This window comes from Ovis aries, chromosome 1, assembly GCF_016772045.2.
Source record: "Ovis aries strain OAR_USU_Benz2616 breed Rambouillet chromosome 1, ARS-UI_Ramb_v3.0, whole genome shotgun sequence".
Taxonomy (NCBI): domain Eukaryota; kingdom Metazoa; phylum Chordata; class Mammalia; order Artiodactyla; family Bovidae; genus Ovis; species Ovis aries.
Genome location: NC_056054.1, coordinates 275,038,078 through 275,062,719, shown reverse-complemented (window position 1 = coordinate 275,062,719; position 24,642 = coordinate 275,038,078). Strand labels below are relative to the sequence as shown.

General features: G+C 52.0%; 1 protein-coding gene across 7 annotated transcripts in view; it reads right to left on the bottom strand.

Annotated features, from left to right (window-relative positions):
• The window catches only part of PLCL2 (phospholipase C like 2), a 210,788-nt gene that overhangs the window by 63,312 nt on the left and 122,834 nt on the right, over positions 1-24,642 (bottom strand). For 5 of the 7 annotated variants that reach the window (XR_006056587.2, XM_027962005.2, XM_027962015.3 and 2 more), the window contains exon 3: positions 21,656-21,859. The exons of the other annotated variants lie outside the window; for them this stretch is intronic. Coding sequence is in view for 4 of the 5 variants with exons in the window: in XM_027962005.2 (XP_027817806.2) it covers positions 21,656-21,859 (204 nt within the window). In the remaining variant the exon portion in view is untranslated. The remainder of the gene's footprint in view (positions 1-21,655; positions 21,860-24,642) is intronic. 7 annotated transcript variants of the gene reach the window in all.

Genomic DNA, 24,642 nt, shown 5'->3' with positions numbered 1-24,642 from the left:
CGGGAGGGGGCTTCCGGGAGGTGCGCAGGGTCCGGAGCTCGGCCGCGGCCGGGGGGCGACTCTGGACAGTCCCGGCGCGGCACGGCCGGCTGTGCCGGAATGCGGCACACGCGCTCCTGAGAACCAGGCACCGAGAGACGAGCCGTGCGGCCAACACGGGCTGGGGCGGAACACCCCGCCATTCTGCAGCGACACCTTAGGAAGGGCGAGGGCAGACACTGCGTCGCGCATGCCAAGCAGGCACGGAGCGCGGACCCACGGCCCCAGCGCGGCAAGCGGCACCCGACCTCGAGAAAGACCCGGAGTCGGGCGGAAGGGCTGCAGCTTGTGAGTTCCTGTGAGGGGCCCGAGGAGGGGTCTGAGGTCTGATGAGAGGTTTGAACTGAGATGTGGGGGAAGAAAAGCTGTGACCAACCTAGACAGCGTATCAAAAAGCAGACACGTGACTTTGCCAACAAAGGTCCATCTAGTCAAGGTGATGGTTTTTCCAGTGGTCACGTATCGATGTGAGAGTTGGACTGTGAAGAAAGCTGAGCACCGAAGAATTGATGCTCTTGAACTGTGGTGTTGGAGAAGACTCTTGAGAGTCCCTTGGACTGCAAGGAGATCCAACCAGTCCATCCTAAAGGAGATCAGTCTTGGGTGTTCATTGGAAGGACGGATGCTGAGGCTAAAACTCCAATACTTTGGCCACCTGATAGGAAGAGCTGACTCATCTGAAAAGACCCTGATGCTGGGAAAGACGGAGGGCAGGAGGAGAAGGGGACGACAGAGGATGAGAGGGTTGGATGGCATCACCGACTCAATGGACATGGGCTTGGGTGGACTCCGGGAGTTGGTGATGGACAGGGAGGCCTGGTGTGCTGCGGTTCATGGGGTGCTGAGCGACTGAATGAACTGGACTGGGGGTGGGGCTCAGGACGTGCGCGGTGATCCGATGCAGCCGGTGGCTCTCTGGGGCGTGTGCACGCTCCGCTCACCAAGCTGTGGTGTGAGTGCCCACTAGTGTTTTCTCGTGGTCAAAACGGCGCACAAGTACAAACAAATTGGTTAAAATTGTGTTAGGTTAAAAGTTCTCCCTAATGTACCGCTGTCAAATTCAAATAAATTTATATTTTCAAAACAGGGGTTATAACTGAGTATAAGAGCATTTCAAAAATCATGCAGTTTTCTTGTGAAGCAGAGTTAAACTCTCATTATCTATCACATTCAGCTGAAGGGTGCTCTTGGCACCACAGACGCCTGCCTCCACACTGCACTCACCTCTCTTAACAATGTTTCTTGCCAGAGAAGAGGTGCCAAGTGCTGTAATAAATCTGGAGCAAATTCTGAGTCAACAGTGACCCAGGGTCCATATTCAGGAAGCCAAGGAGTCTCTGGCTTCTCAGTACGCTCTGATCTGTCATGAATTTCACTGCAGAGCTAGGGCCACACGTACCTCGGGGAGGGGCTGTGCCTCTCACAAAACTCTTGCCTGAGCTACAGCCTGGATCTCTCAGGTACTACATTTCAGACCAAACCCCGTATGTAGCATCCCGACCCATCTGCAGGCATTCAGCTGAATCTCCACACGATGAAAAGCCTCCCCTACACCACCATCAATGACTCCATCTACCCCTCCTCACACCAAAGCAATATACTACTATATCCACACACTTACGGCTTCATCTCACAGATTAAACGTCAAGTTTTAATTAAACTGCAGTTCCTGAAGGGAGTTACCAGGTCAACAGAAAAGCAAAGAGACATTAGGGTTATTATACACAGAGTAATAGAGGTTCCACGCTTCCCTGGTGGCTCAGATGGTAAAGAATCTGCCTGCAATGCAGGAGACCTGGGTTTGATCCTTGGGTTGGGAAGATCCCCTGGAGGAGGGCATGGCAACCCACTCCAGTATTCTTGCCTGGAGAATCCCAAGGACAGAGGAGCCTGGCGGGCTACAGTCCATGGGGTCAACAAAGTTGGACATGACTTAGTGACTTAACAGAAAATATAGGTTTTGCTTATACTCGCCAAGAGAACCATTTGGATTTAGTATAAAACATGGAAATAAATAGTATCATGTAGTCAAAACAACCCATTTATTGCCCTAGGCTCTTTCTTTCTCCTAGACACTTTGCTTCCTGGTGCACTGGGATGGATCACATGTTTACACTGTGGGTGTTTCTGAGAGGTACTTCCAGCATTAGCCACTAGAAGTCCTTAGTAATACACATTTGTAGGCTGGAGAAGAGGAGAAAGGCAAAGAGGAGAGAAAACATCATAAAGAGGAAATGAAGGAGGTGTCGGGGGGCATACAGAGGAATGAAAACAAAAAGATAAAATCACAGAGTCAGAGTTCAGAGGAACTGAAACAGGGAATGCCACAGGGTGACATCAAAAACCATCCATCAAATCAGATAAGAAAGTTTTAATTTATGCAGGCAGGTGAATAAACAGTAATGCCAGAACCAAACTTTGATGCGGAAGGAATTCACTCATACTTCAGATTAGTTGAGACTTGGCATCACTAGAAGCCTCCATGTTCCTAAACAGGCTTCGGTGAGCTCGGGGCTGAAGCTGGGAATGGCAGAACAGAGCGGGGAAGACAGACGGGGGCTCTGGGAAGCCGGGAGTTCCCCTGCACTGAGATTAGTAAGAGAGTCAACGCACAGATTTGAGATGTTCATCCCACTGTCAGTTGTTAGCAAAGTTTTAAGTTTTCTGCACAGTTCTAGCTTCAGAAGTACACAGAATGTCAACAAGTTGAAAAGAATTTTGATCTTGCACTGCTTTCTGCATAATATGATATTTGGAGAAAACAAAATTGGTGAAAATTGAGCAATAAAACAGAAGCCAAACACTAAAAAGGAACCCTGATGCAACTATAAAACTATCCAGAAAAAGTATGTAACTACTACCAGTTCACGAATAACACGCCGTCCTAGGCTTTTCTGTGTAGAGAGCATGTCTACAGCACACTCACAGGCACTCAGATGGTAATAACCCTCTTATTTCTCCATTTTATGACCAACCTCATGTGATCAGAAGTCTCCTTAGGGAACAGCTCAGAGCCTTCCATGTCATTTTTGCACATGATTTCTGTGGGAAGCCGTATTCCACATTCTCGCGCTAAACAGGCTCCTTTACAGCACATGATGAATCATTTCGCAATATGGTGACCTCAGGGGTGCACACACACCCCCATCGTCCCCCGGGGGCCCTTGGTCATAGCAGCCCCTAGACACCGCAAAAAGTTTATCTGACTTTAGCCAACTATGGCAGCAGTGTGCTTACGTGACACCCTCGCACCATCTCAGCATGGTGAACCAGCCACAGGTAGACGCACCCCCCCTCCCTCTTGAGCCTTCCTCCGCCGGTGTTATCCCAGCCCCAGGTCGTCACAGAGCACCGAGCTGAGCCCCCTGTGCCACAAGCAGCTTCCCACCAGCTGTCTCACACGTGGTCGTGAATACACGTCAGCACCACTCTCAATCCATCCCACCCTCTCCTTGCCCCACTGGGCCCACAAGTCCGTTCTCTACGCCTGCGTCTCTATTCCTGCCCTGCAAGTAGCCTCCTCTGTACCCTCTTTGTAGATTCCACACACAGCAGCATGAAGTTTGAGTGCACCGTGGGCTCATATAGTCCCTGTGGTCACTAGAGCAGGAAGGTATATGAGTCTGTGAAGGCTCACCAGCCAGGAAAGGAGCTCTCCACTGAGCCGGGTGGGCAGCAGGGGGCTGAGAGGCTGGGGGGCTGGGGTCCACGCCCGGCCACTCAGGGAGAGAAGGGTGGGGCCCCAGTAGGATTTCCCCCGTGCCCCAAGTGTTAAAGCTGGCGGGCTCAGAGGCTGCATTCTGGATGCGGGGGAGCACCTCCAAAGAACAGAGGAGGTTTAAAACCTGGCTTCAGCCACCCCTGCAGGAGAAAAGGGGAACTCGGTGAGCAAGCTACTTCCGGGGGCTGTATCAGGAACTTCTGGATGCTGCACGACTCTTTCAAGTCACCAAGGGCCGTTTGGAGCTCCGACTCGCTCATTTAAAACTATTACTACCAAATTAATTAAATTCCAAAAGACACAATTTGAATTAAAATAGTACCACTTTTATTACCATCTCCTTATATCAAGGCTTTTCTCCAAGGGGATCAAGGTGATTTAGAAACTCCTAATTAACAGGCGGTAATTCAATCACAGTATTACTGTAAGGTTGTCATTAGTTTCTCTCAGGTCTGCGGTAGCTAAATATAGATGTTAGTTAACAGAGAAAAGCAACCAGAGACGAGCAGTATATTTTGAGCACCGTAAAGAGTCCACAGTTCTCTGGAATGGCAGAGGAAGGAGGAGGGCAAGGCTACAACGGTGTTCACGGTACAAACCCAGGCGTCCTTCCCGGGGGCAGTCACAGAGCTCACGTGCTCCTGCGTCTTCCGCTTTCTGAGTAGAGAGGCCACTCCCTGAGCAAGGTGGTGGGAAACCCAACCTTCTGCTTTTCACTTCGAAATTTTAAACCTGCCTTTATGAAGTGGAATAACCCCATCTCCATATACGGCAAGGCTGGTGCTCTGAGGTTTGAGTGCTGTGAAAATGTCCACACAGGGCGAGGTCTCAGCGCATCAAGAGCTGCACACTTCTAGCCTTTGAAGAAACACACTGATCGGGTACTGACCGCTGTGCACTGAGAACTTCCCGTGCTCTGGGCTGCTGACGTGCGACCTCATCCCCTCTGAGGCAGGGAGACCCTGCCTGCTCTGCAGATGGAGACGCAATGTGCCAACAGGCAGGGCAGGGACCCCTCGAGCTCAGGGTATGCCCCCAGCCCCCACTCACCGACTTCCTGGGATGCAAGCACGCTCCCCCTCTGTCCCCCAGCGGCTAGTCCCAGCGTCTCCGTGCAACAACAGTGTCATGCACATGTGTTCACACCAGGCACACCTGCCCAGGGCTGCAAGAACTCACAAAACTGAATTCACTGAGGCGTGCCCTGGGCCAAACGCCTGCGGGGGGCCAGCTGCCCGGGGAGTTGGCACACAACCCCGGGGAGAGAAGGGCAGGACAGAGTCTGGTCGTGGGGGGCTCACAGTCTGCAATGCTGCGTGCAGGGCCGGCGGGCGTTGGGGGTGAGGGGCGAGGCAGCGCAGTGGACAGACAGAGACGTGTGGCGCCAGGGGCTTCGGTGCGGCCGCCAGGAGCCCTCTGCCCGCTGTGAGCTCACGAGGCGCTCATTCTCCCAGGAAGCCTTGGGAGATTACAGAATTCTGTACACAAGCCACGTTCCCATCCCGGGGCCTGCGCTGGGTCCCGCTGCCCTCCTGGCCGACCTCCTCACCCCTCCACTCCCCAGCCCCGCAGTGTGGGAACCCCGGTGCCCCCTTCCCAGCCTCTAGCCCCGGGTCCTGCTGTGCCCCCGCTGCCTCAGGCCGCGTCCTCTTCCCGGCCAGGCCCAGGTGCCCTCACCACCTCAGCGTGGGCACCGCCGGACCCTCCGGTACTGACTGGGGGGGCGGCCCCTGCACCCTGCGGTCCTGCCAGCCCCAAGCCTGGCCCTCCCGAGAAGGGCGTTCCATGAACGCGTAGACCAGCCGAGCTCAGGGAAACGCAGGCACCCTGGGACGTAGACGGAGGGCAGGAAGGACCCCTGAGCGCTGTGTCCTCCAGACCCAGGGCGCTTTCCTTCCCTCACTCTTTCAGTCATTCATAAACATATTTTGAGTCCCTGCAGAGGCGCTGATGGTGGTGGTGAGCAGGACACACGTGGTCGCTGCCAGACTCAGGCCCAGATCTGGGGGAGGGGGAGAGAGGTACCTTTCAAAAGGACTCATATCAACGGATGCGCGATCAGAGCTAGTGATGAGTCTAAGACAGAAGCAAGGCTGGCGTGTGACCCCAGGGACCCGCCCTTCCCCGAGGGGCACTGGGTCGGCCCCTGCACTTCAGTCCCAGCCGGGGGTCGCTGTGGTTTAGTTGCTCAGCCATCTCTGACTCTTGGCGACACCATGGACTGTGGCCCCCAGGCTCCTCTGCCCATGGGATCCTCCGGGCAAGAATACTGGAGCGGGGTTTAAATGGCACATGGTTAGCAAGGCCTAGATTTCATACGCAGAGGGAAAGTCCTCCTCCCCACCTGCCCGAGGGGAAGGGCAGAGGAAGGCTGGCATTTCCAGAAGAAGGCAGAGCCTGCCCACCCAGTCCGCCTGCTCCCCGCTCACTGAAGGAGGGGCTTGATCTGACTGAGACAGGAGCAGCCGTGCTCAACTCCTTTTCCGAGTCTCATTACCAAGCAGAACCAGGATTAAACATCTGGCTACTATCGCGTAGAGGAGTCAGCTACACGCTTTATTGGATTATAACACAATACCCTGCCTGATGGTCACCACTCTTTGCTGGAAGAGCACGCTGTCCTCGCAGGCACCGTGAGCAAACATGGATTTTCACAGGCTCTCCTCTCCAAGGCCTGCCTCCAATGCTGTAATTCCGACACCGAAAGTCTTACTGCTTCAAGGGCCCACTGTCTCGTCCAGGACAGAACTCAGGTGCCCTCCTCTATGGGGTGACAGGCAGAATGGTGTGCTGCAGCTGCTGCTGCTGCTAAGTCTCTCAGTCGTGTCCGACTCTTCCCGACCCCATAGACAGCAGCCCACCAGGCTCCTCCGTCCCTGGGATCTTCCAGGCAAGAACACTGGAGGAGGTTGCCATTTCCTTCTCCAGTGCATGAAAGTGAAAAGTGAAAGTGAAGTCTCTCAGTCGTGTCTGACTCTTCCCGACCCCATGGACTGCAGCCCACCAGGCTCCTCCGTCCGTGGGATTTTCCAGACAAGAGTACAGATCCATGTTCAAAACACACCGAGTACATGATCAAAACAAAAGAAGAAGAAAAAGAAAGGAAACCTTTAAAGTCATGATTTAAGCTGCTCAAAGTGAAACTGGAAACCAGTGCATTAAAATACCCTAAGGACTTTTTCCCTGATTCTCATTTTGCGGGGCAGGCAAACTGTCCCCGTAAAGAAGCAGTAAACACGTCAGGGGACCGCTCGGCTCTGCCGTCACCGCGTGTAAGCAGACACAGGATGTGTCATGGACACGCGCCATCAGAATTTCCTTATGGACACTGAGGCTTCAATTCCGTATGATGTCATGAACTTTTATTTTTCAGTCATTTAATACATAAAGTAAATGGTCCAACAAAGGTCGGTCTAGTCAAGACTATGGTTTTTCCACTGGTCATCTACACATGTGAGAGTTGGACTATAAAGAAAGCTGAGCACCAACAAATTGATGCTTTTGAACTGTGGTGTTGGAGAAGACTCTTGAGAGTCCCTTGGATTGCAAGCAAATCCAACCAGCCCATTCTAAAGGAGATCAGCCCTGGGTGTTCACTGGAAGGACTGATGCTAAAGCTGAAACTCCAATACTTTGGCCACCTCATACGAAGAGTTGACTCATTTGAACAAACCCTGATGAAATGGTAGGGACCTAACAGAAGCAGAAGATACTAAGAAGAGGTGGCAAGAATACACAGAAGAACTATACAAAAAGATCTTCATGACCCAGATAATCACGATGGTGTGATCACTCACCTAGAGCCAGACATCCTGGAATGTGAAGTCAAGTGGGCCTTAGGAAGCATCACTACAAACAAAGCTAGTGGAGGTGATGGAATTCCAGTTGAGCTATTTCAAATCCTGAAAGATGATGCTGTGAAAGTGCTGGACTCAATATGCCAGCAAATTTGGAAACTCAGCAGTGGCCACAGGGCTGGAAAAGTTCAGTTTTCATTCCAATCCCAAAGAAAGGTAATGCCAAAGAATGCTCAAACTACCGCACAATTGCACTCATCTCACCTGCTAGTAAAGTAATGCTCAAAATTCTCCAAGCCAGGCTGCAGCAATACATGAACCGTGAACTCCCTGATGTTCAAGCTGGATTTAGAAAAGGCAGAGGAACCAGGGATCAAATTGCCAACATTCGCTGGATCATTGAAAAACCAGGAGAGTTCTAGAAAAACATCTATTTCTGCTTGATTGACTATGCCAAAGCCTTTGACTGTGTGGATCACAATAAACTGTGGAAAATTATGAAAGAGATGGGAATACCAGACCACCCAAAGTTCGCCCAAGTTCGTGTCCATCGCATTGCTGATGCCATCCAGCCAGCTCATCCTCTGATGCCCCTTTCCTCCTGCCTTCAGTCTTTCCTAGGATCAGGGGCTCTTCCAATGAGTCAGCTGTTCGCATCAGGTGACCAAACTACTGGAGCTTCGGCTTCCACATCAGTCCTTCTAACGAGTATTCAGGGTTGATCTCCCTGAAGACTGACTGGTTTGATCTCCCTGCTGCCCAAGGGACACTCAGGAGTCTTCTCCAGCACCATAGTTAGAAGGCATCAATTCTTTCGCACTCTGCCTTCTTTATGGTCCAGCTCTCACAACCCTACGTGATCACTGGGAAGACTGTAGCCTTCACTGTATGGACCTTTGTCGGCAGAGTAATGTCTCTGCTTTTCAACACGCTGTCGAGGTTCACCATCACCTTCCTGCCGAGAAGCAGTCCTCTCCTGATTTCATGGCTGCAGTCGCCATCCGCAGAGATCTCGGAGCCCAAGAAGGGGAAATCCGCCACTGCTCCCACCTTCTCCCTTCTACTTGCCATGAAGTGATGGGGCTGGATGCCATGATCTCAGGTTTCTTTACCATTTAGTCTTAAGCCGGCTCTTTCACTCTCCTCCTTCCCCCTCATCAAAGGGCTCTTTAGTTGCTCTTGGCTTTCGGCCATCAGAGTGGTGTCATCCGAATATCTGACGTTGTTGACTTTTCACAGGTTAGCTTTAGGAAATCAACTGAAATTTAGTTACTACCATCTTGGCTGCATTTAGCTAAACACTCAAAATAGTCAGGACTACTCACAAAGATTTTTTTTTCTTTTGCTTTAGGCACCAGATAAGTGATTATTCAAAGCTAAAATTATTTTTCTGTCATATAATGACATAAATTATATGTCACCTGGACTTCCCTGGTGACTCAGATGGTAAAGTGTCTGCCTACAATGAACCCCTACAATGCAGGGGTTCAATCCCTGGGTTGGGAAGAACCCCTGGAGAAGGAGATGGCACCCCACTCCAGTACTCTCGCCTAGAAAACCCCACGGACGGAGGAGCCTGGTGGGCTGCAGTCCATGGGGTCGCAAAGAGTCGGACTCGACTGAGCCACTTCACGTTCACCTTCTTTCTTTCAGTGGCGTGAATGATGGCACCACACTCCATTTGCTCTCTCTAATGCAGGAGTGCCATAATTATAAAGAAAACTAGAATAATTGACACTATTTTCAAAGGAAATAAAGATTTCCATAAGAAGACAAAGGATCTATAAAAAATACAAAAATCCCCACATAAAAATCTGTAACAGTCCTAAAGATTTGACTAATATTAAACGCAATAGGAAAATAGATGTTTTAAACTACTTAACATGTTATTTTTAAGTTAATAGATAATTAAGCTTGTAGAGTTAAACTTAACTCCTAACACATCACATTGTCCACCCACTGAGTTGACTGGGAGAGTAATTTTCTTATGGTTCAGAATTTTAAATGCCTTAATTAAGCTAGAAAAGACTTTAAAACCATTATGAAGTGCTATTTTTATCCCTGATAAATTCGTGTGGAAATAAAATCAGATTTTTGGTGTCAAGGGTGGTTATTTTAGTGGAGTGAGTGGCATTAATTATTTCCCTGCAATCTGGGGGAATATGAGTGAACAGAACAAAAACCAGGAGCTGTTAAAACAGACTCCCGGGTGGCAGTTCCCGCGGTCTGGGCGGCACAGCGGTTGGTGTGTGTGGTGGGGAGTTGCCACCAGACCCGTCCCGGCTGCGGGCGTGGGGTTAGCCTTCCCCTCCGCACAGAGATAAGAGGCATGAATCCACGGGCAGTGCTAGCTTTCATGTCTCATAAACCTGAGGTCAGATGTCAACAACATACAGGCTTAACATACACAAACTACCAACTGTTATTGACAGGAGAACATCCAGCTGCAGAGAAAAATTACTGCCACCTCACTGTTCAGAAGATTGTGGAAAAACACCTTTAAAAAAATTTTCAGGTCATAGCTAGGGGCATAAGAGACAGGAAAAACGTTCAGAAATGAGTACATCTTACTGCCAAGAAGTGACGTCTGAGGTGACCCAAGTAAGTGTCAACAATTACATGTAGTACTCATGAAACAATCTGAAACGTATGATTTTCACATAGCTCCATATTTTCCTATAGCTTTCATATAGCTTCATATTTTCATATAGCTTCACGCTCATGGAGCAGATTCCATCCAAATTATCCCATTTCTTAGAGAGCTGTCTTCTAAAATGTGATTGTACATCCAGAGAGTATGTGTCCACGAAAACAGGGGAGTTCATCACTGCATTTACAAACTAATCTATGAGCAAGCACTAACCATTTTCTACCTGTATCCAAGTAATTTCAATCTTTCCAACTCAACTACAAAGGAGACTTGCAACACTGTCAAACTTCTCAATGGAAAAGCATTTGCTGTTCTAAACTACACAAGAACAGATATTGATAAATCACATCCATCTGATGAACAGATCCTGCATTTGCAAAGTCAGGGAATGATATCAGAACATTGAGATGCTACACAAAATTCTGTTATCCCTGAAACTTATCTTCTTTCTCAACTCCAACCTGGGTACAGTGATCGGACACAACAAAATATTAATCCATTCATCTTTTTGATGAATCTTTGACAGAAGAAAAATACTTCTGAAAAAAAAGAAGTTTACCTGTGTGACTCTTCCTGTTAGTTGTAGTCAGCACTGTTAAAATAATCACTTGGGCAAAATGTCCCCATTTAACTGGCTGGAGAATGTTCTGAATCCTGCACGGAGCCAGATGGCAGGGCCAACCACCGGCTCGGGTGGCCAAGTGAGCCACTGTCCCAGCTGGGATGAAGAATCACCAGGGGTTCGTGTCCCCAGCTCCCCACCATCCCAGGAAGACCAAGATGAACAGCGAAGGCGCAGTTCCTGGGTCCTTCAACGGTTCTGTCCCACGGCCCTGCAAGCTTATGGTGAAGAAGAGGAACACACTGACCTCTCAAGGTGGCCAGAACAGGCTGGCACAGCCCCCTCGGCCTCCACAGCACAGGCTGGAGGGTCAAGGAGAGATGGGGTTCCCGTCTTGGCCCAAGACCGTGGCAAGCCAGCAGGCTCCCAGACCGGGGTGGAGGTAGGGAAGTGGGCTGAACACATCGTGAGCCCTGAAGGACAGGTTCTAGGTGGGCCAGTTTTCACTCATGTGGCTCTGAAAGGGTTCAGAACTCACACGCTCCTGAAGACACACAAACGATCACACGCTGAAAGCCGATTCAGTCCTCTGTTTTGGACCGTCACTTTCCTGGTTTGAAAAGGATCTACAAAGCTGGCTGTAGACACAGCACCAGGCTGCGGACACCACCCCAGTGAACACAAACTTCAGGACGTCAAACAGATCTACAAAGCTGGCTGCAGACACAGCACCAGGCTGTGGACACCACCCCATCGAACACAAACTTCAGGACGTCAAACAGACTCTGGAAGCTTAAAAAAAGCACTCTCTTTCAAGGAAGGGTTGCATATTATTCATGGTGTTTGATGTATGTTTCAATAGCAAATCAAATGTCAAACAAATTCTGCAAGCTTTAAAAAGCACTCTCTTTTAAGGGAGGGTTGTATATTATTCATGGGGCTTGATGTATGTTTCAATAGCAAATCAAATTTTAATCCTGGAAAACTTCAAGTGCTAGCAGACTATATGCATAGGATACACGCCCTGAAAATTATTTCCCCTGCTCCTTTTCCCCTCTCTTGGCAAGTTCTATGCTTAACATAGGTGCTTTATCAATCCCAACACACCGGAAGGAGGTCATGTGTCCAAGACGCTCTAAGAAGAATGTTACTGGCCTAACAACAGCACTCAAAGTACCGACTCCCTTTGTCTTCACGGTCATCATGTAACCCTAAGTTCTTAAAGCTGCCACTGCTAACTCTGTCTCAACACCCAGGTCTCCCTCCAGGTGCTATAGGTCTGTCTTTCTGGGAATCCAGGAGGTGACAAGCCATGGGGACCCAGCCATCGTGAGCCGTGTGGGGACCGCAGGGGAGTGTAAAGGGAGGGCCAAGGGTGTTTTTCTCCCAGACACACTGCCATAGGTTATAAATCATTTGCCCTGGGGGCTTTCCACCTACTCAAACAGTGAGTTTCAGAGGCTGGGTGAAAAGAAAGAAACAAAAAAACAGCTATTTCGTAAAAACAGAGACACTTCTCGGTTCTAAAGGCCAAATTAGATTTTCATTTGGGTTCCCACCAAAACAACAGAATTGAAAGTCAGGACTTGTCAAGAAGAAACTCTTATCTAGATTAATCTCAACATCGCAAGACTCAACCCATGCCTGATCCCAGAGCATCAGCCTTAGAGGAGGGGAAACGCCCCCCACTGCCCAGGGCTGGGCCCGGGGTCTGCAGCCCTGAGGGAGGACGCGGGACGCGGGGAGCCGCCCCTGGGAACCTGCGGCCGGAGCCAGGAGACCCTGGCGCAGACCAGCCCCAAGGGCACGGCAGGGTGGGGCGCGCAGGAGGACCGGCGTCAGAAAGGACACAGAGGGAGGCTCGGCGGCCGGCCGCTCCCCAACCAACAGTGCCTCTCAGAGGAGCGGAGGGACACAGGGTCTGAGAGGCCCGGCGGTTTAACCGCGGAGCTGAGCGATGACAAGCCAAAGCCGATCAGTGAACTGAAGGACCGGGTTCACCAAGGGGAGCTAAACGGAGGGACGGCCGCCTCCCACTCAGAGAGCCGGGCGGCCGCGTCCCCTGCGAGAGCCGGGCGGCCGCGTCCCTTCAGAGAGCCGGGCGGCCGCGTCCCCTCAGAGAGCCGGGCGGCCGCGTCCCTTCAGAGAGCCGGGAGGCCGCGTCCCCTCCAAGAGCCGGGGAGGCCGCATCCCTTCAGAGAGCCGGGCGGCCGCGTCCCCTCAGAGAGCCGGGCGGCCGCGTCCCTTCAGAGAGCCGGGCGGCCGCGTCCCTCCGAGAGCCGGGCGGCCGCGTCCCTCCGAGAGCCGGGCGGCCGCGTCCCTCCGAGAGCCGGGCGGCCGCGTCCCTTCAGAGAGCCGGGCGGCCGCGTCCCTTCAGAGAGCCGGGAGGCCGCGTCCCCTCTGAGAGCCGGGCGGCCGCGTCCCTTCAGAGAGCCGGGCGGCCGCGTCCCTTCAGAGAGCCGGGCGGCCGCGTCCCCTCTGAGAGCCGGGAGGCCGCGTCCCCTCTGAGAGCCGGGCGGCCGCGTCCCTTCAGAGAGCCGGGCGTCGCGTCCCCTCAGAGAGCCGGGAGGCCGCGTCCCCTCCAGAGCCGGGCGGCCGCGTCCCTTCAGAGAGCCGGGAGGCCGCGTCCCCTCCGGGAGCCGGGCGGCCGCGTCCCCTCGAGAGCCGGGCGGCCGCGTCCCCTCTGAGAGCCGGGAGGCCGCGTCCCCTCCGGGAGCCGGGCGGCCGCGTCCCCTCGCTCGGGCTGCGGGCCTGGGCAGACCTCGAGCCCGTCCCACGCGCCGAGGCGCTGAAGGCCTGCAGGAGTGACGCCCGGAAGCGCATCCAGTCCCGCTTCCTCAGAGCCCGGTGGCGGCAGGAAGCCGGCGGCACACACCAGGACGAGCAGGCGCGCGCGGCGGCAGGCCGCAGACGCACCGGGCGCCGGGCCTAGGAAGGCAGGTTGTTACTGATGGAGCGCGCGCCGCATTCTGGAGACGCGCACAGGCTCTCTGAGAGGTCCTGGTGGGTCTCTGAGGAAAGCACTCAGCAAACGACGTAAGGAGGCATCTTCAGCCTCTGAAGAAACACACTTTCTGGTCAAAAAGAGGATGTATTTGTCAACAGTAAATGCTGAAGGAACAGTACCAGAGCAAAATCCCGTATTCAGAGGAGAAGCTGATGTGGACATGGGAGGCAATCCATCAGCTCATTCACAGGAAGTGAAAGGACGACCGTGCTCCAGCGATCTTAGTTTTATCAAACATCTGGTAGTGTTCTTCTCCGTAATGCAGAAGAAAATAAACTTGAAAATAAAGTTCCCTTTCCCCGAGCTTTAGGCCTCAGGTATATTTTATATACATTTCCTGCTAGAGTCAGTGAAATAAAGTGTTCAAGAAATAAGCACTCTGGGACTTCTCGGCAGTCCAGGGGTTAAGAATCTGCCTGCCAGTGCCAGGGACATGGGTTCGGCCCCTGGTTCGGGAAGATCCCACATGCCCTGGGGCAGTGAAGCCCGTGGGCCACAACTCCTGAAGCCTGCGTGCCCTGAAAGAGAAACCGCCCCAAGGAGAAGCCTGCACACTCCTAGACAACAGTCCCTGTTTGCCCTGAGAGAAAACCCTCAGGCAGCAGCGAAGATGGGGCAACCAACACACAAGCAAGCACGCTTGTTTGGTCTCTGAAAACAGCAGCAAGGTGCTAATGGAGAAGCCGGAGCAGACCCCCCAGTGCCTGGTCCCAGGCCCCGTCCAGCCGCCGCCGCCCCCGGGCTGGTTCACAGGAAACCCAGCCGCAGGCTCCTGCGTCTCGCCTGCCGACACGGGGCCACTGCCCGGGTCTCTCGGGAACGGGAGGCCAGGCCTCCGGTGCAGCCGCGGACACCGGGGCCGCTCAGGCCCGTTTACCACTTCCTGTCTGGAGACAGCAGTCGACGAGCTGGGGGAGTGCGTCAAGGTCTGCATCCCTGTCCTCCCGGACACACGGGCTGGGCATCACAGGGCACCGGGAAACACCAGCCCCTGCCAGCCTCCTTCCCCCGTCGCTCTCACTAAGTGTCTGGGGTCTGCATGTGTGTGCTTAGGAACAGGCGTCCTTTGAAGGTTTCTGTGGAGACGCTGGAAACGAGAAAAGCGGAGCGACCCGGTCGTGCGATCACCAACATCTACTCCCAGTAAAGCGCCATCTTCTCGAGGCGTCTCGGTCTCTCTGCTCCCAGAGGCTGAGGGCAGCCTCTGCATCTGATCTGATGGGACGGGGGACGCCATCCGCACGGCCAGCCTTTAAACATCTCCTTCCCTTCCCGCAGGCTGAAGTAGGTCAGCTGTACGGTTCTGATGATTCCAAAGAAACTGCTCCTGGAAGCGTCAGTGGCTAGACCTCCTCTTCTGAATTAAACTAGAGCCTCCAGGTTTCTGCTCTTGCTCCTGTAGCAGGGTATATCCACCTTTCCCCTAATCTTTCCCCCTACCCTCTTTTTAGCTCAGTCTTAGCCCAAGGCATAATGCTCTGTTTTTCCACAGTTATAAAAATTGGGAGAGTTGACACCGCCAATTAAAAGATGCTTTTAATGTCAGGTTCTGTGGCAGAAGTGTGATAAAAGGGGCTACAGAGGAGAAGGGGATCAATGAGAACCTTATTACACATCATCTCTGCTTGGTCCAGATGGGCCGGCTCCATCAACCATGAAGTGTGATTTCTCTCTTCCCTGCGCCAGGCAGTGGCCAGACCAAATACAGGAAACCATATCAGCAACACAGCAGAGCACGCTTGATGCTGGCTTGTCTGTGTAAGGACAAAACCCTGCACTGCATGTCTTTTATTTAAAGGACCTTGCTTTATCTAAGAAATATGCAAAGCCATGAGGTAGAAGGGACAATTATAACTTATGTAAAAATATTCACAGTGAGCAAACATGCTCTTAGACAAAGCAACTTGTTCTTTCTTTTTTTAAACACTAAAAAATTACTGTTCTCAACTGGATAAATGGATTCCCCAGAGAGTGCTCTCTTAATTAAGCATGAAGGCAATTAAAATCAGGATTTTTGCAGAGCTTTAAAAGATGGAAACAAATTAACTTAAAACAGAAAGTGGAGACAAAGGAACTGCATTGACAGGAATGAATTCATGGGTATCTCCGAGCAGATGGCGGTGGCTAGTCCACTGCTGAGCGTCAACACCCGCGCTGTCTCTGATGGAGCCGGGCATCCTCTCCTCTCCGTTGTCCCCTTCTCTCCTCTCATTCCCCATGAATTCATCGTCAGTTTAATGACAATGACTGAAGCATATTGCGGAGTGCAGAAACATGGTAGCAAAATCAGGAAAAACACCTTTTGCTTTGAAAAATGTTTGTGTGATAAGGACACTTACCATGAGCCTGGAGAAGGCGATGGCACCCCACTCCAGTACCCTTGCCTGGAAAATCCCATGGACGGAGGAGCCTGGAAGGCTGCAGTCCATGGGGTCACTGAGGGTCAGACACGACTGAGCAACTTCACTTTCACTTTTCATTTTCATGCACTGGAGAAGCAAATGGCAACCCACTCCAGTGTTCTTGCCTGGGGAATCCCAGGGACGGGGGAGCCTGGTGGGCTGCCGTCTCTGGGGTTGCACAGAGTCGGACACGACTGAAGCAACTTAGCAGCAGCAGCAGCAGCAAGGGACTTCCCTGGGGGTCGAGTGGTTAAGAATCTACCTTCCCATGCAGGGGATCTGGGTTCAGTTTCTGGTTGGGGAACTAAGATCCCACATGCTGTGTGGCAACTAAGTCCATGTGCTGTGAGCCACAACGAGAGAGAAGCCCCAGTGGTGCAATCTGATAGCCAAAAATAAAATAAATAAATGCTAAAAAAAAAAAAAAAACCACCAAGGTACGCAAGAAGAATTGTTCTCCGCCTTCATGGGGGAGCAAGAATCAGAAATAAGTTACCTGGGACTCCGAGAGGCCCCCCAAACCATTTCAGATCATGACTATTGGAGCTCTTTGGGCTTTATGGGCAGACTCATCATTCACCTACAAACCGCACACACAGCTCATTTTCCTGACCTGGACTATGGGGGATAAACTGGACAGAGGCTAGCTGGGCCCTAAAGCTGGTTCCAACGCGATGCACCCCTGTGTTTCCATCTTCTCATCTGCACGATAAAGGCGGGTGACCTCTGAGCTCTCCCTCACCCAGCCCTCTCACAGCCCCCAAATCCTGACTCTGAGCATGACCCCTGATTGCTCAAAAATGTGCAGGAACCCCGCGGCCCACACGTCAGTTTCCCAGGACACCTGCTTCCCGTTCCTGAGTGCATTTCACTCTGTGATCCCGCCCGCAACAGTCTTCCTTCTTCCTTTCACCTGCCGAAGTCTGACTCATTCATGAAGGTCAAGCTCAAAGGCCAATGTTTCCTTGAAGCCTTTCCAGGCCCTAAACTTTAAACTGACCTTTCTCTCTCATAAACATCCAAGTAATTTATTTCAGTTCAGTTCAGTCACTCAGCTGTGTCCAACTCTCCGTGACCCCATGGACTGCAGCACACCAGGCCTCCCTGTCTATCACCAACTCCTGGAGCTGGCTGAAACTCATGTCCATTGAGCCATCCAACCATCTCATCCTCTGTCATCCCCTTCTCCTCCCGCCCTCAATCTTTCCCAGCATCAGGGTCTTTTCAAATGAACATTTTCAAAATCATTTACCTATTTTAAAGTATCTAGCATCTCTCCTCTCACTATCTAGGGATACATGTCCTCTCTTCCACTAAGCTGTAACCTCTCCCAGGGAAGAAAATCCCCCTTGTTGTGACCACACGGCGGCTCCCACTCTCCGGACCAGCCTGTCTTTATTTCTAGCCCATCTGCCTGGTTTAAGAAGCTGTCTGAGCTTGACTTCTTCCTCTGCTCCCGAGCGACTTTGACACCCACCTTCCCGAGTAAGGTCCCAGCCTCAAACCTCGACACTTCCAGGACCCAAGGAGGATCTACAAATAGGCTGAGACAAATACGATCTGGACCATTCTGAAGACTTGTCTGTTGGTAGGAATCGTAAGGGCCCTCAGGACACTCTGGGGCCCATGGGCAGGGGTATCACACTGCTGATTATCTAAACAGGGACACTTGTTAAGGGTGAAAGGGAGGGCTGTTCACAATCTCGCTGGGGCCAGGGGTGTGCAGGCAGGCTCTGTGCCCCTTCCCGCCTCCACACTGCCCTTAAGTGCACAGTCGGCCCCTTCCCTGCCTCTCCATTTTCACAGAGATGGGCACGTTTCAGCCACCCTAGTTCCCTCAACAGTTTACACACAGGAAAGGGACCACCATCTTGAGAGCATAAGCACATACTCAAGCCACCTAGGTGAGAGCACCAGCCCCCTCACTGGGGGCACCTCCAGGGTGAAGACGGGCAGTAATGCAGGGCTTGGCGGGGGAGGGGGGCACTGCCCACACGACACCTACGCTTGGAGTCTTCGAACTACAAAGGGGAAGTCGGCAGAAGGAAAGAAGGTCTTACTTGGAGTCTTCAGACTATAAATGGGAAGTCAGCCAAATGAAACAGGACCTTATTTCCAAGGCTGATTTTGGGTCAAGCTCAATATAACATCACAAAAATAGAGGCTATCCAAGACCTTACTACATTTTCCATCAATATTTCCTCTATTCTTTAGCTAGCTTTAATAAATTAACTGTCAGAAGGTGAGAAGTAATTAAGTCACCAATAAATGGACTATGAAATATTACAAGAGCTATACTATTGCTGTAACAATGTGACAATTTTTAAATGCAAATTATAAAAATCTGAATTTAATTTCAAGTACTTTATGGCTTAGTTTATCAGGGGGAATTAAAAATAGAACAACTCACTAAAGCTAGGGGCATAACACAGCCCAGATATTTAAACATTATGTAAGACTAATTTCACAACTTTAAAAATTCAAGCAAGCTAATTGTCTTATCATTTCTGCAGCAACACAATTATAAAGTCACGAGCAAACTGGAATTACATAATAAGCATTATCACCCACCAGCCCAGGGAGAGGGTAGGGTGCGGAAGCAAGGGGTACTGAGCGACTCCTGTGCCAAGTACCGTGGCGGGTGCTGTCTCAAGCTCACCAGGATCCTTCCTGCTCTGCCCCCAGCCCGGACCAGGTCCTGGTACCAACCCTCGCTCAGCTCTCACCTCCCTGGGGCATCACAGCCCACTCTCAGGGAGGTCCTGTTAAACAGGTTACCAGGAAGAAACGGTGCTCTGAGACCCGTGAAACACCCAAGCGGGTGAGTCATCTTAGAGGCTGGTCAGCGACACAGATCTGCAAAACAGCTGAAGATCCTATTTGTGGCTTAAGGTTTAAAAGCATTTACAGATATCAGCTACTTCTGTTGGCTTCTCATAAAACTGACCAGGCAGCCTGAGTCACGGCAAGGAAAGGTTCTTTAGACTTCTCCATTTTTCCTATCTTTCCCTTTTCTCCTCAAAGTAATCTCAGCAGGAGCTTCTTATGTTTTTCCCTCCAGCTGCCATCCTAGCAGACAGGACAGCTCCCCCGTGTTCATGCCTGCGGCCGCTCCAGCACCCAGCATGGAGCGTCCCCCACGACCCCCTGAGGTCTACAGACATCTCTGCCCCGCAGCCCTCCCGTCGGGGGTGACTGCCACTCCCCGCAGCATGCCTGCAGGGTCCACTGTTCGGTCCTTATTTATCTGATGTCCCCATGAGCTCTAAGCTGGAGAGAGCAGGAGATAGCAAGCATCGGCCTCAAACGCCACTTTTTCCCTTAAGCTAATGAACTGATGAGCTGTTCGAAACACTGCATTCTTACTATTGGTGGGAATCTAAATTGGTACAGTTACTAGGGAAAACGGCAAGGAAGATCCTCAAAGAACGAAAAATAGGACTAGCATAGGATCCGGCAATTCCACTTCTTGGAACATATCCAAAGGAAATGAAAGTGCTAACTCAAAAAGATAGCTGCACCCCATGTTCTCAGCAGCATGACTTACAACAGCCGAGACAGGGATACAACCCAAGTGTCTATCAACAGATAACGGAGCTGTGAGACAGACACGTATCTGCATGCGCACATATTATACATATAAATATTAGTCATAAAAAATGAAGTGACCCTATCATCCGGGACAGCACAGATGGACCTTGAAGGCACACGTGTAAGTAAGTCAGAGAAAGACAAACACTGTATGACCTCTCGTACACGCAGAGAGTAAGACAGAAACAAAAGCCAAGCTGACGGCGAAAGAGATGGGGCTTGTGGTCACCAGAAGTGGAGAGCCGAGAAGCGAAGGAGGGCAGCCAAGGGGCAGACGTTCCCAGCTGCAAGACAAAGACGTCCTGGGAATGAAACGCACAAGATGACTGATACGCAGGAAACCTGTCAAGAGAGAAAACTAAGAGCTCTCATCACAAGAAAAATGTTTTTCCCTTCTTCTTTATTTTTAAAATTATGTCTATTTGAAGAGACAGATGTTCGCTGAGCCCACTGTAACCATCTCACAACGTGTGGGAATCAAACCATCAGGCGGCACACCTTAAACTTACACATGAAAGTCAATTATTTCTCAACGAAACCGGGGAAAGAAAAAAAAAAAAACTGCATTGTTCTGATTTGCACTTCCAAACCTTATTCACCCAAAGACGTCAATGAATAAGGCCAAGTGGAGAAGCCCAAGAATAAAAATACTTCCCAAACTTTCGCTTTAGGAAATAGTACTCCATGGCAAGTCAGTGCAAGAAACAGGGCACGCTACGCCCTTCAGCCTTTGGAAGGCCACTGCCAGCAAACAAAAGGCCCCATGTAGGCCCACAGAGACGACATCTGATTGATTTTACTCAAACCGGTATTTCCCTAAATTATTTCAACACGGAATCCTTTCTCCCTGGGGACACATTAACATCCCACCAAGGCTCCTCAGCACACAGCGTGGGAAACGCTGATCAAAAGCCTTTTTTTTCTTTTCTTTAAATTGTATCAAGTCCTCTGAATTGCCACTTTCTGATCCACTTATGGAACAGCAAGCAAACATTTCTGTTAAACTTCACGAAGCCCCTCCTGATCCGTCTCAGACCACAACAGCCTAAGGCAGAAGCAGCCTCGAGTCTTGTGGTCTGAACGCCTGCTTCGAGGGTGGAGGTGGGGTGGGTGAGGCCTGTGGCCTCTGAGCACAGGTGGCAGCCTCGCCCATCTGAGAGGGGAGCGTCCAACCCCACCCTCAACCCTGACCGCTGGCGCCAGCAGGGGTTCAGATAGCTGCAGCTACACCATGAGCTCCAAAGGGTGGTGCTCACCCGCCAACGCCTCCCTCAGAGTTACAATCAATCAAAAAGGACAGCGAGAGCAGGATGAGATTAAGAAAATGCAAGACAGACCTCAAGTGCAAAAATGCAGCATTCTGGGTGTCCCGAGGATTCCTCACTGACGCTAAGCTGATTACCAATCATGGGCACCATGGGGTGGCTGCCGTCAGGAGGGAGGGCATTGCACAGTCCAGGCACGTGGTAGAGACACCTGCCTCTGAGGGTATTTAAAAGGCATTTTAGAAAAAAACTAACTTTCTCACCTCTGCCAGTTTGAAAAATGAAAACAAAATATGGGTGAATCAATGGCTGGCTGCAGGCAAAGATTAAAAAAAATCCTTACTCTATGTCGAAAATCGTGTATGCTTTAGAAAGCAATTCAGATGTATTCCTAAAAAGCTGACTACTATTTGATGCAATGGAGGCACGTGTCTGAGTCCTGCTTTCTACAACAGCAACAACGAAACACTAAAGTCTTTCAAATGCAGCAAGGTCTGGGCAGTCACGCTTCCAGCACAGATAAAGCAAAGTCCTCAGCCAGAGCTCCTGAGCACATCAAGGGTACTGGCCCGAGACGCCTCTCTCCCCCGGGGCACGCTGAAAGTGGGAAGAGCCACTCACCATGTCGTAAGTCGTCACGATCTTCTTCAGAACCTCAGGCACGATCCCCTGCAACTCCATGGTGGGGTACTGCTCGCTGAGGTTCAGGACCACCAGGGGCGTGTTATCAGGTCCCAGGAAGCGGGGAGACACCGCCAGCATGCACTGCATGAGGTTGGCCACGGAGGAGAGGCCGCACAGCTCCTTGAAGGACACCACTGCATTCTGCTCAGTGGGAAGAAAGAAGGCGCTCTGTAATGCAGCAGGGGCTGAGTTTCCCAAGGATGCTGTACTCGACGCACCTGGTTATCCTGGGGCTGCCTGGCGCGGCGGTTAGTGTCAGTGTTACGACAGACGTGGTTAATGATTATTTTATCCTGGGGAAAAAGGGCTATTTTCCAAAGTAAACGTAGTCATAGACATTTGTAACACCAATTTATCCAAAGGGCAGAAAAGGCAAACAAGTCAAATTCTTTTGAAGGGCAAAGCCACTTTTCAGATCAAAGTTCACAGCAGTGCAAACACTGATATGCAATTACAAGAAAACAAACCAAAAAAAATGGCTTCTGCTTTCAAAAAGATGAGAAAAAAATGGAATTAGGCTTCAACTAAGTATCAAGTAGGCCAGCCATCCAAAAAGGAGAGGAGCATCTGGCAGGTAGGAACCCAAGTCCCTCTCAGCTGTTTACACCCGCTGGTTCCAAAGCTAGAGGAACCTGGGGGAAGCTGCAGTTTCGGGCGGGAAACCCGGGGACCACAGCCTGCCCTGCCCATCGCCCCGTCTCCGGGGGTCCCACTGCTCCTCCTGCGTTCCACGTCCTTTATTTCTAATCAGTAGCGGAAGCCGTGAGCAGGCGTTTGAGTGCCGTTTGGAGGCACGTGCGTTATACGTGGCCCCATCTGACCCTCCACCACCACGCTGGGCCCACAGGGACCAAGTATTGGCTGTGGCCTCTTGTCCGTATGGGGTCACACGGCCGGCAGGGGAGGGAGTCAGGCTGGTACCTGAAGTCGGCTCAGGACGAGGCCAATACTCTCGACCCTGCGCTGCCGCAACAGGGACATTCTAACCAAAACACGGGAGATCCAGGCGCGCCTGGGTCCCAACCTGGGCTGAGGATGGCGCCTAGGGGTCAGGAGTCCAAGCCCCCCAGACCTGTACCTTCTGCGCTCAAACGCCCCAGTCCTTGGAGATGAGCAGCACGTTGGTTTGAAATGGGAATGTTTGATCGATGCTAGTTTAAATACGATCATCAAGCTGAGCATCCTGGATGCTGGCGCCCGTGACAGTCCTCCCAGGGAGCGCTGGGGGGCCCTCAGGGCCCCCTGACTTCTTCTCCACCTGCCATCACCCTGGTCATTCCGTCTCCCGCTCCCCACCCGCTGCCCCTTCCCAATGCCCGCCCCCCAACCACAGGCACCTGCGGGGTCCTGCCCACCCAGGCGCCACGGTCCGGGCACAGCGCCAACTGCACACAGCACACGCACAGTGCAGGCACACGCGGCCCCCGAAAGGCGACGCGCAGCTTCTCGTACACGCCGGCGTGCCTGCGGCCTGCTCGGGCTGAGTCCGAGGCCATGGCAGCCTCGGGAGCTGAGGTCCCTGACCACGCAGCCTCGGACACGGGTGGGGGGCAGCTGTCCGTGTTCCCATCGTGCTTTGCTCTGAGACAAACGATACCATTTCTCCGCTGCGGGAAGCTCTGTTAGTTTTCCTTGCTGCTGGCACCCTGCTCTTAATGGTCATAGACATGTACACGTGTGTCTTCACACATGTGTCTCTGGGATGGACACACAGGCTGGGGCTGGTGCGTGTGTGTGTCTGCGTGTGTGTGTCTGTGTGTGTGTGCGGGGGCTGGTGCGTGTGTGTCTGTGTGTGTGTGCGGGGGCTGGTGCGTGTGTGTCTGTGTGGGGGGGCTGGTGTGTGTGTGTGCGGGGGCTGGAGCATGTATGTGTCTGTGTGTGTGTCTGTGTGTGTTTGCGGGGGCTGGTGTGTGTGTGTCTGTGTGTGTGTGTGTGTGCTGGGGTTGGGGTGTGTGTGTCTGTGTGTGGGCTGGTGTGTGTGTCTGTGTGTGTGTGTATGCTGGGTTGGGGTGTGTGTGTCTGTGTGTGGGGGCTGGTGTGTGTGTGTGTGTGTGTGTGTTCGGGGGCTGGTGTGTGTGTCTGTGTGTGTGTCTGTGTGTGTGTGTGCAGGGGCTGGTGTGTATGTGTATATGTGTGTCCGGGGGCTGGTGTGTGTGTGTGTGTGTGTGTGTGTGCGCTGGGGTTGGGGTGTGTGTGTGTGTGTGCTGGGGTTGGGGGGTGTGTGTCTGTGTGCTGGGGTTGGGGTGTGTGTGTCTGTGTGCTGGGGTTGGGGTGTGTGTGTCTGTGTGTGGGGGCTGGTGTGTGTGTGTGTGTGTGTGTGTGTGTGTCCGGGGGCTGGTGTGTGTGTGTGTGTCTGTGTGTGTGCTGGGGTTGGGGTGTCTGTGTGTGTGCTGGGGTTGGGGTGTGTGTATGTGTGTGCTGGGGTTGGGGTGTGTGTGTGTGTGTGCTGGGGTTTGGATGTGTGTGTCTGTGTGTGGGGGCTGGTGTGTATGTGTATGTGTGTGTGTGTGTGTGTGTGTGTGTGTGTCCGGGGGCTGGTGTGTGTGTGTCTGTGTCTGTGTGTGTGCTGGGGTTGGGGTGTGTGTGTGTGCACGTGCGGGGGCAGGTGTGCGTGTGTGTGGGTGTGTGTGGGGGGCTGGTGTGTGTGTGTGTGTTGGTGTGTATGTGTGGGGGGGGCAGCCTCACGCCTTGTTCTCATCACTGGCAGCCCCCATATCCTGCTAGACACGTGGACAATACTCACATACATAATCCTGACTGCCTGCTTGCAGCTGCTATGTGGTTCAGAGGTGGTTACTATCTTAGATGTCTAATACATATAGGCATCATGCGTCTCTTACTCAAACAACTAGACTGCTGGGCTCCAGAGTCAAGTGCAGGCTCAACACTCAGACACTGGCTGTTTACAGCCTTGCCATTCTCGC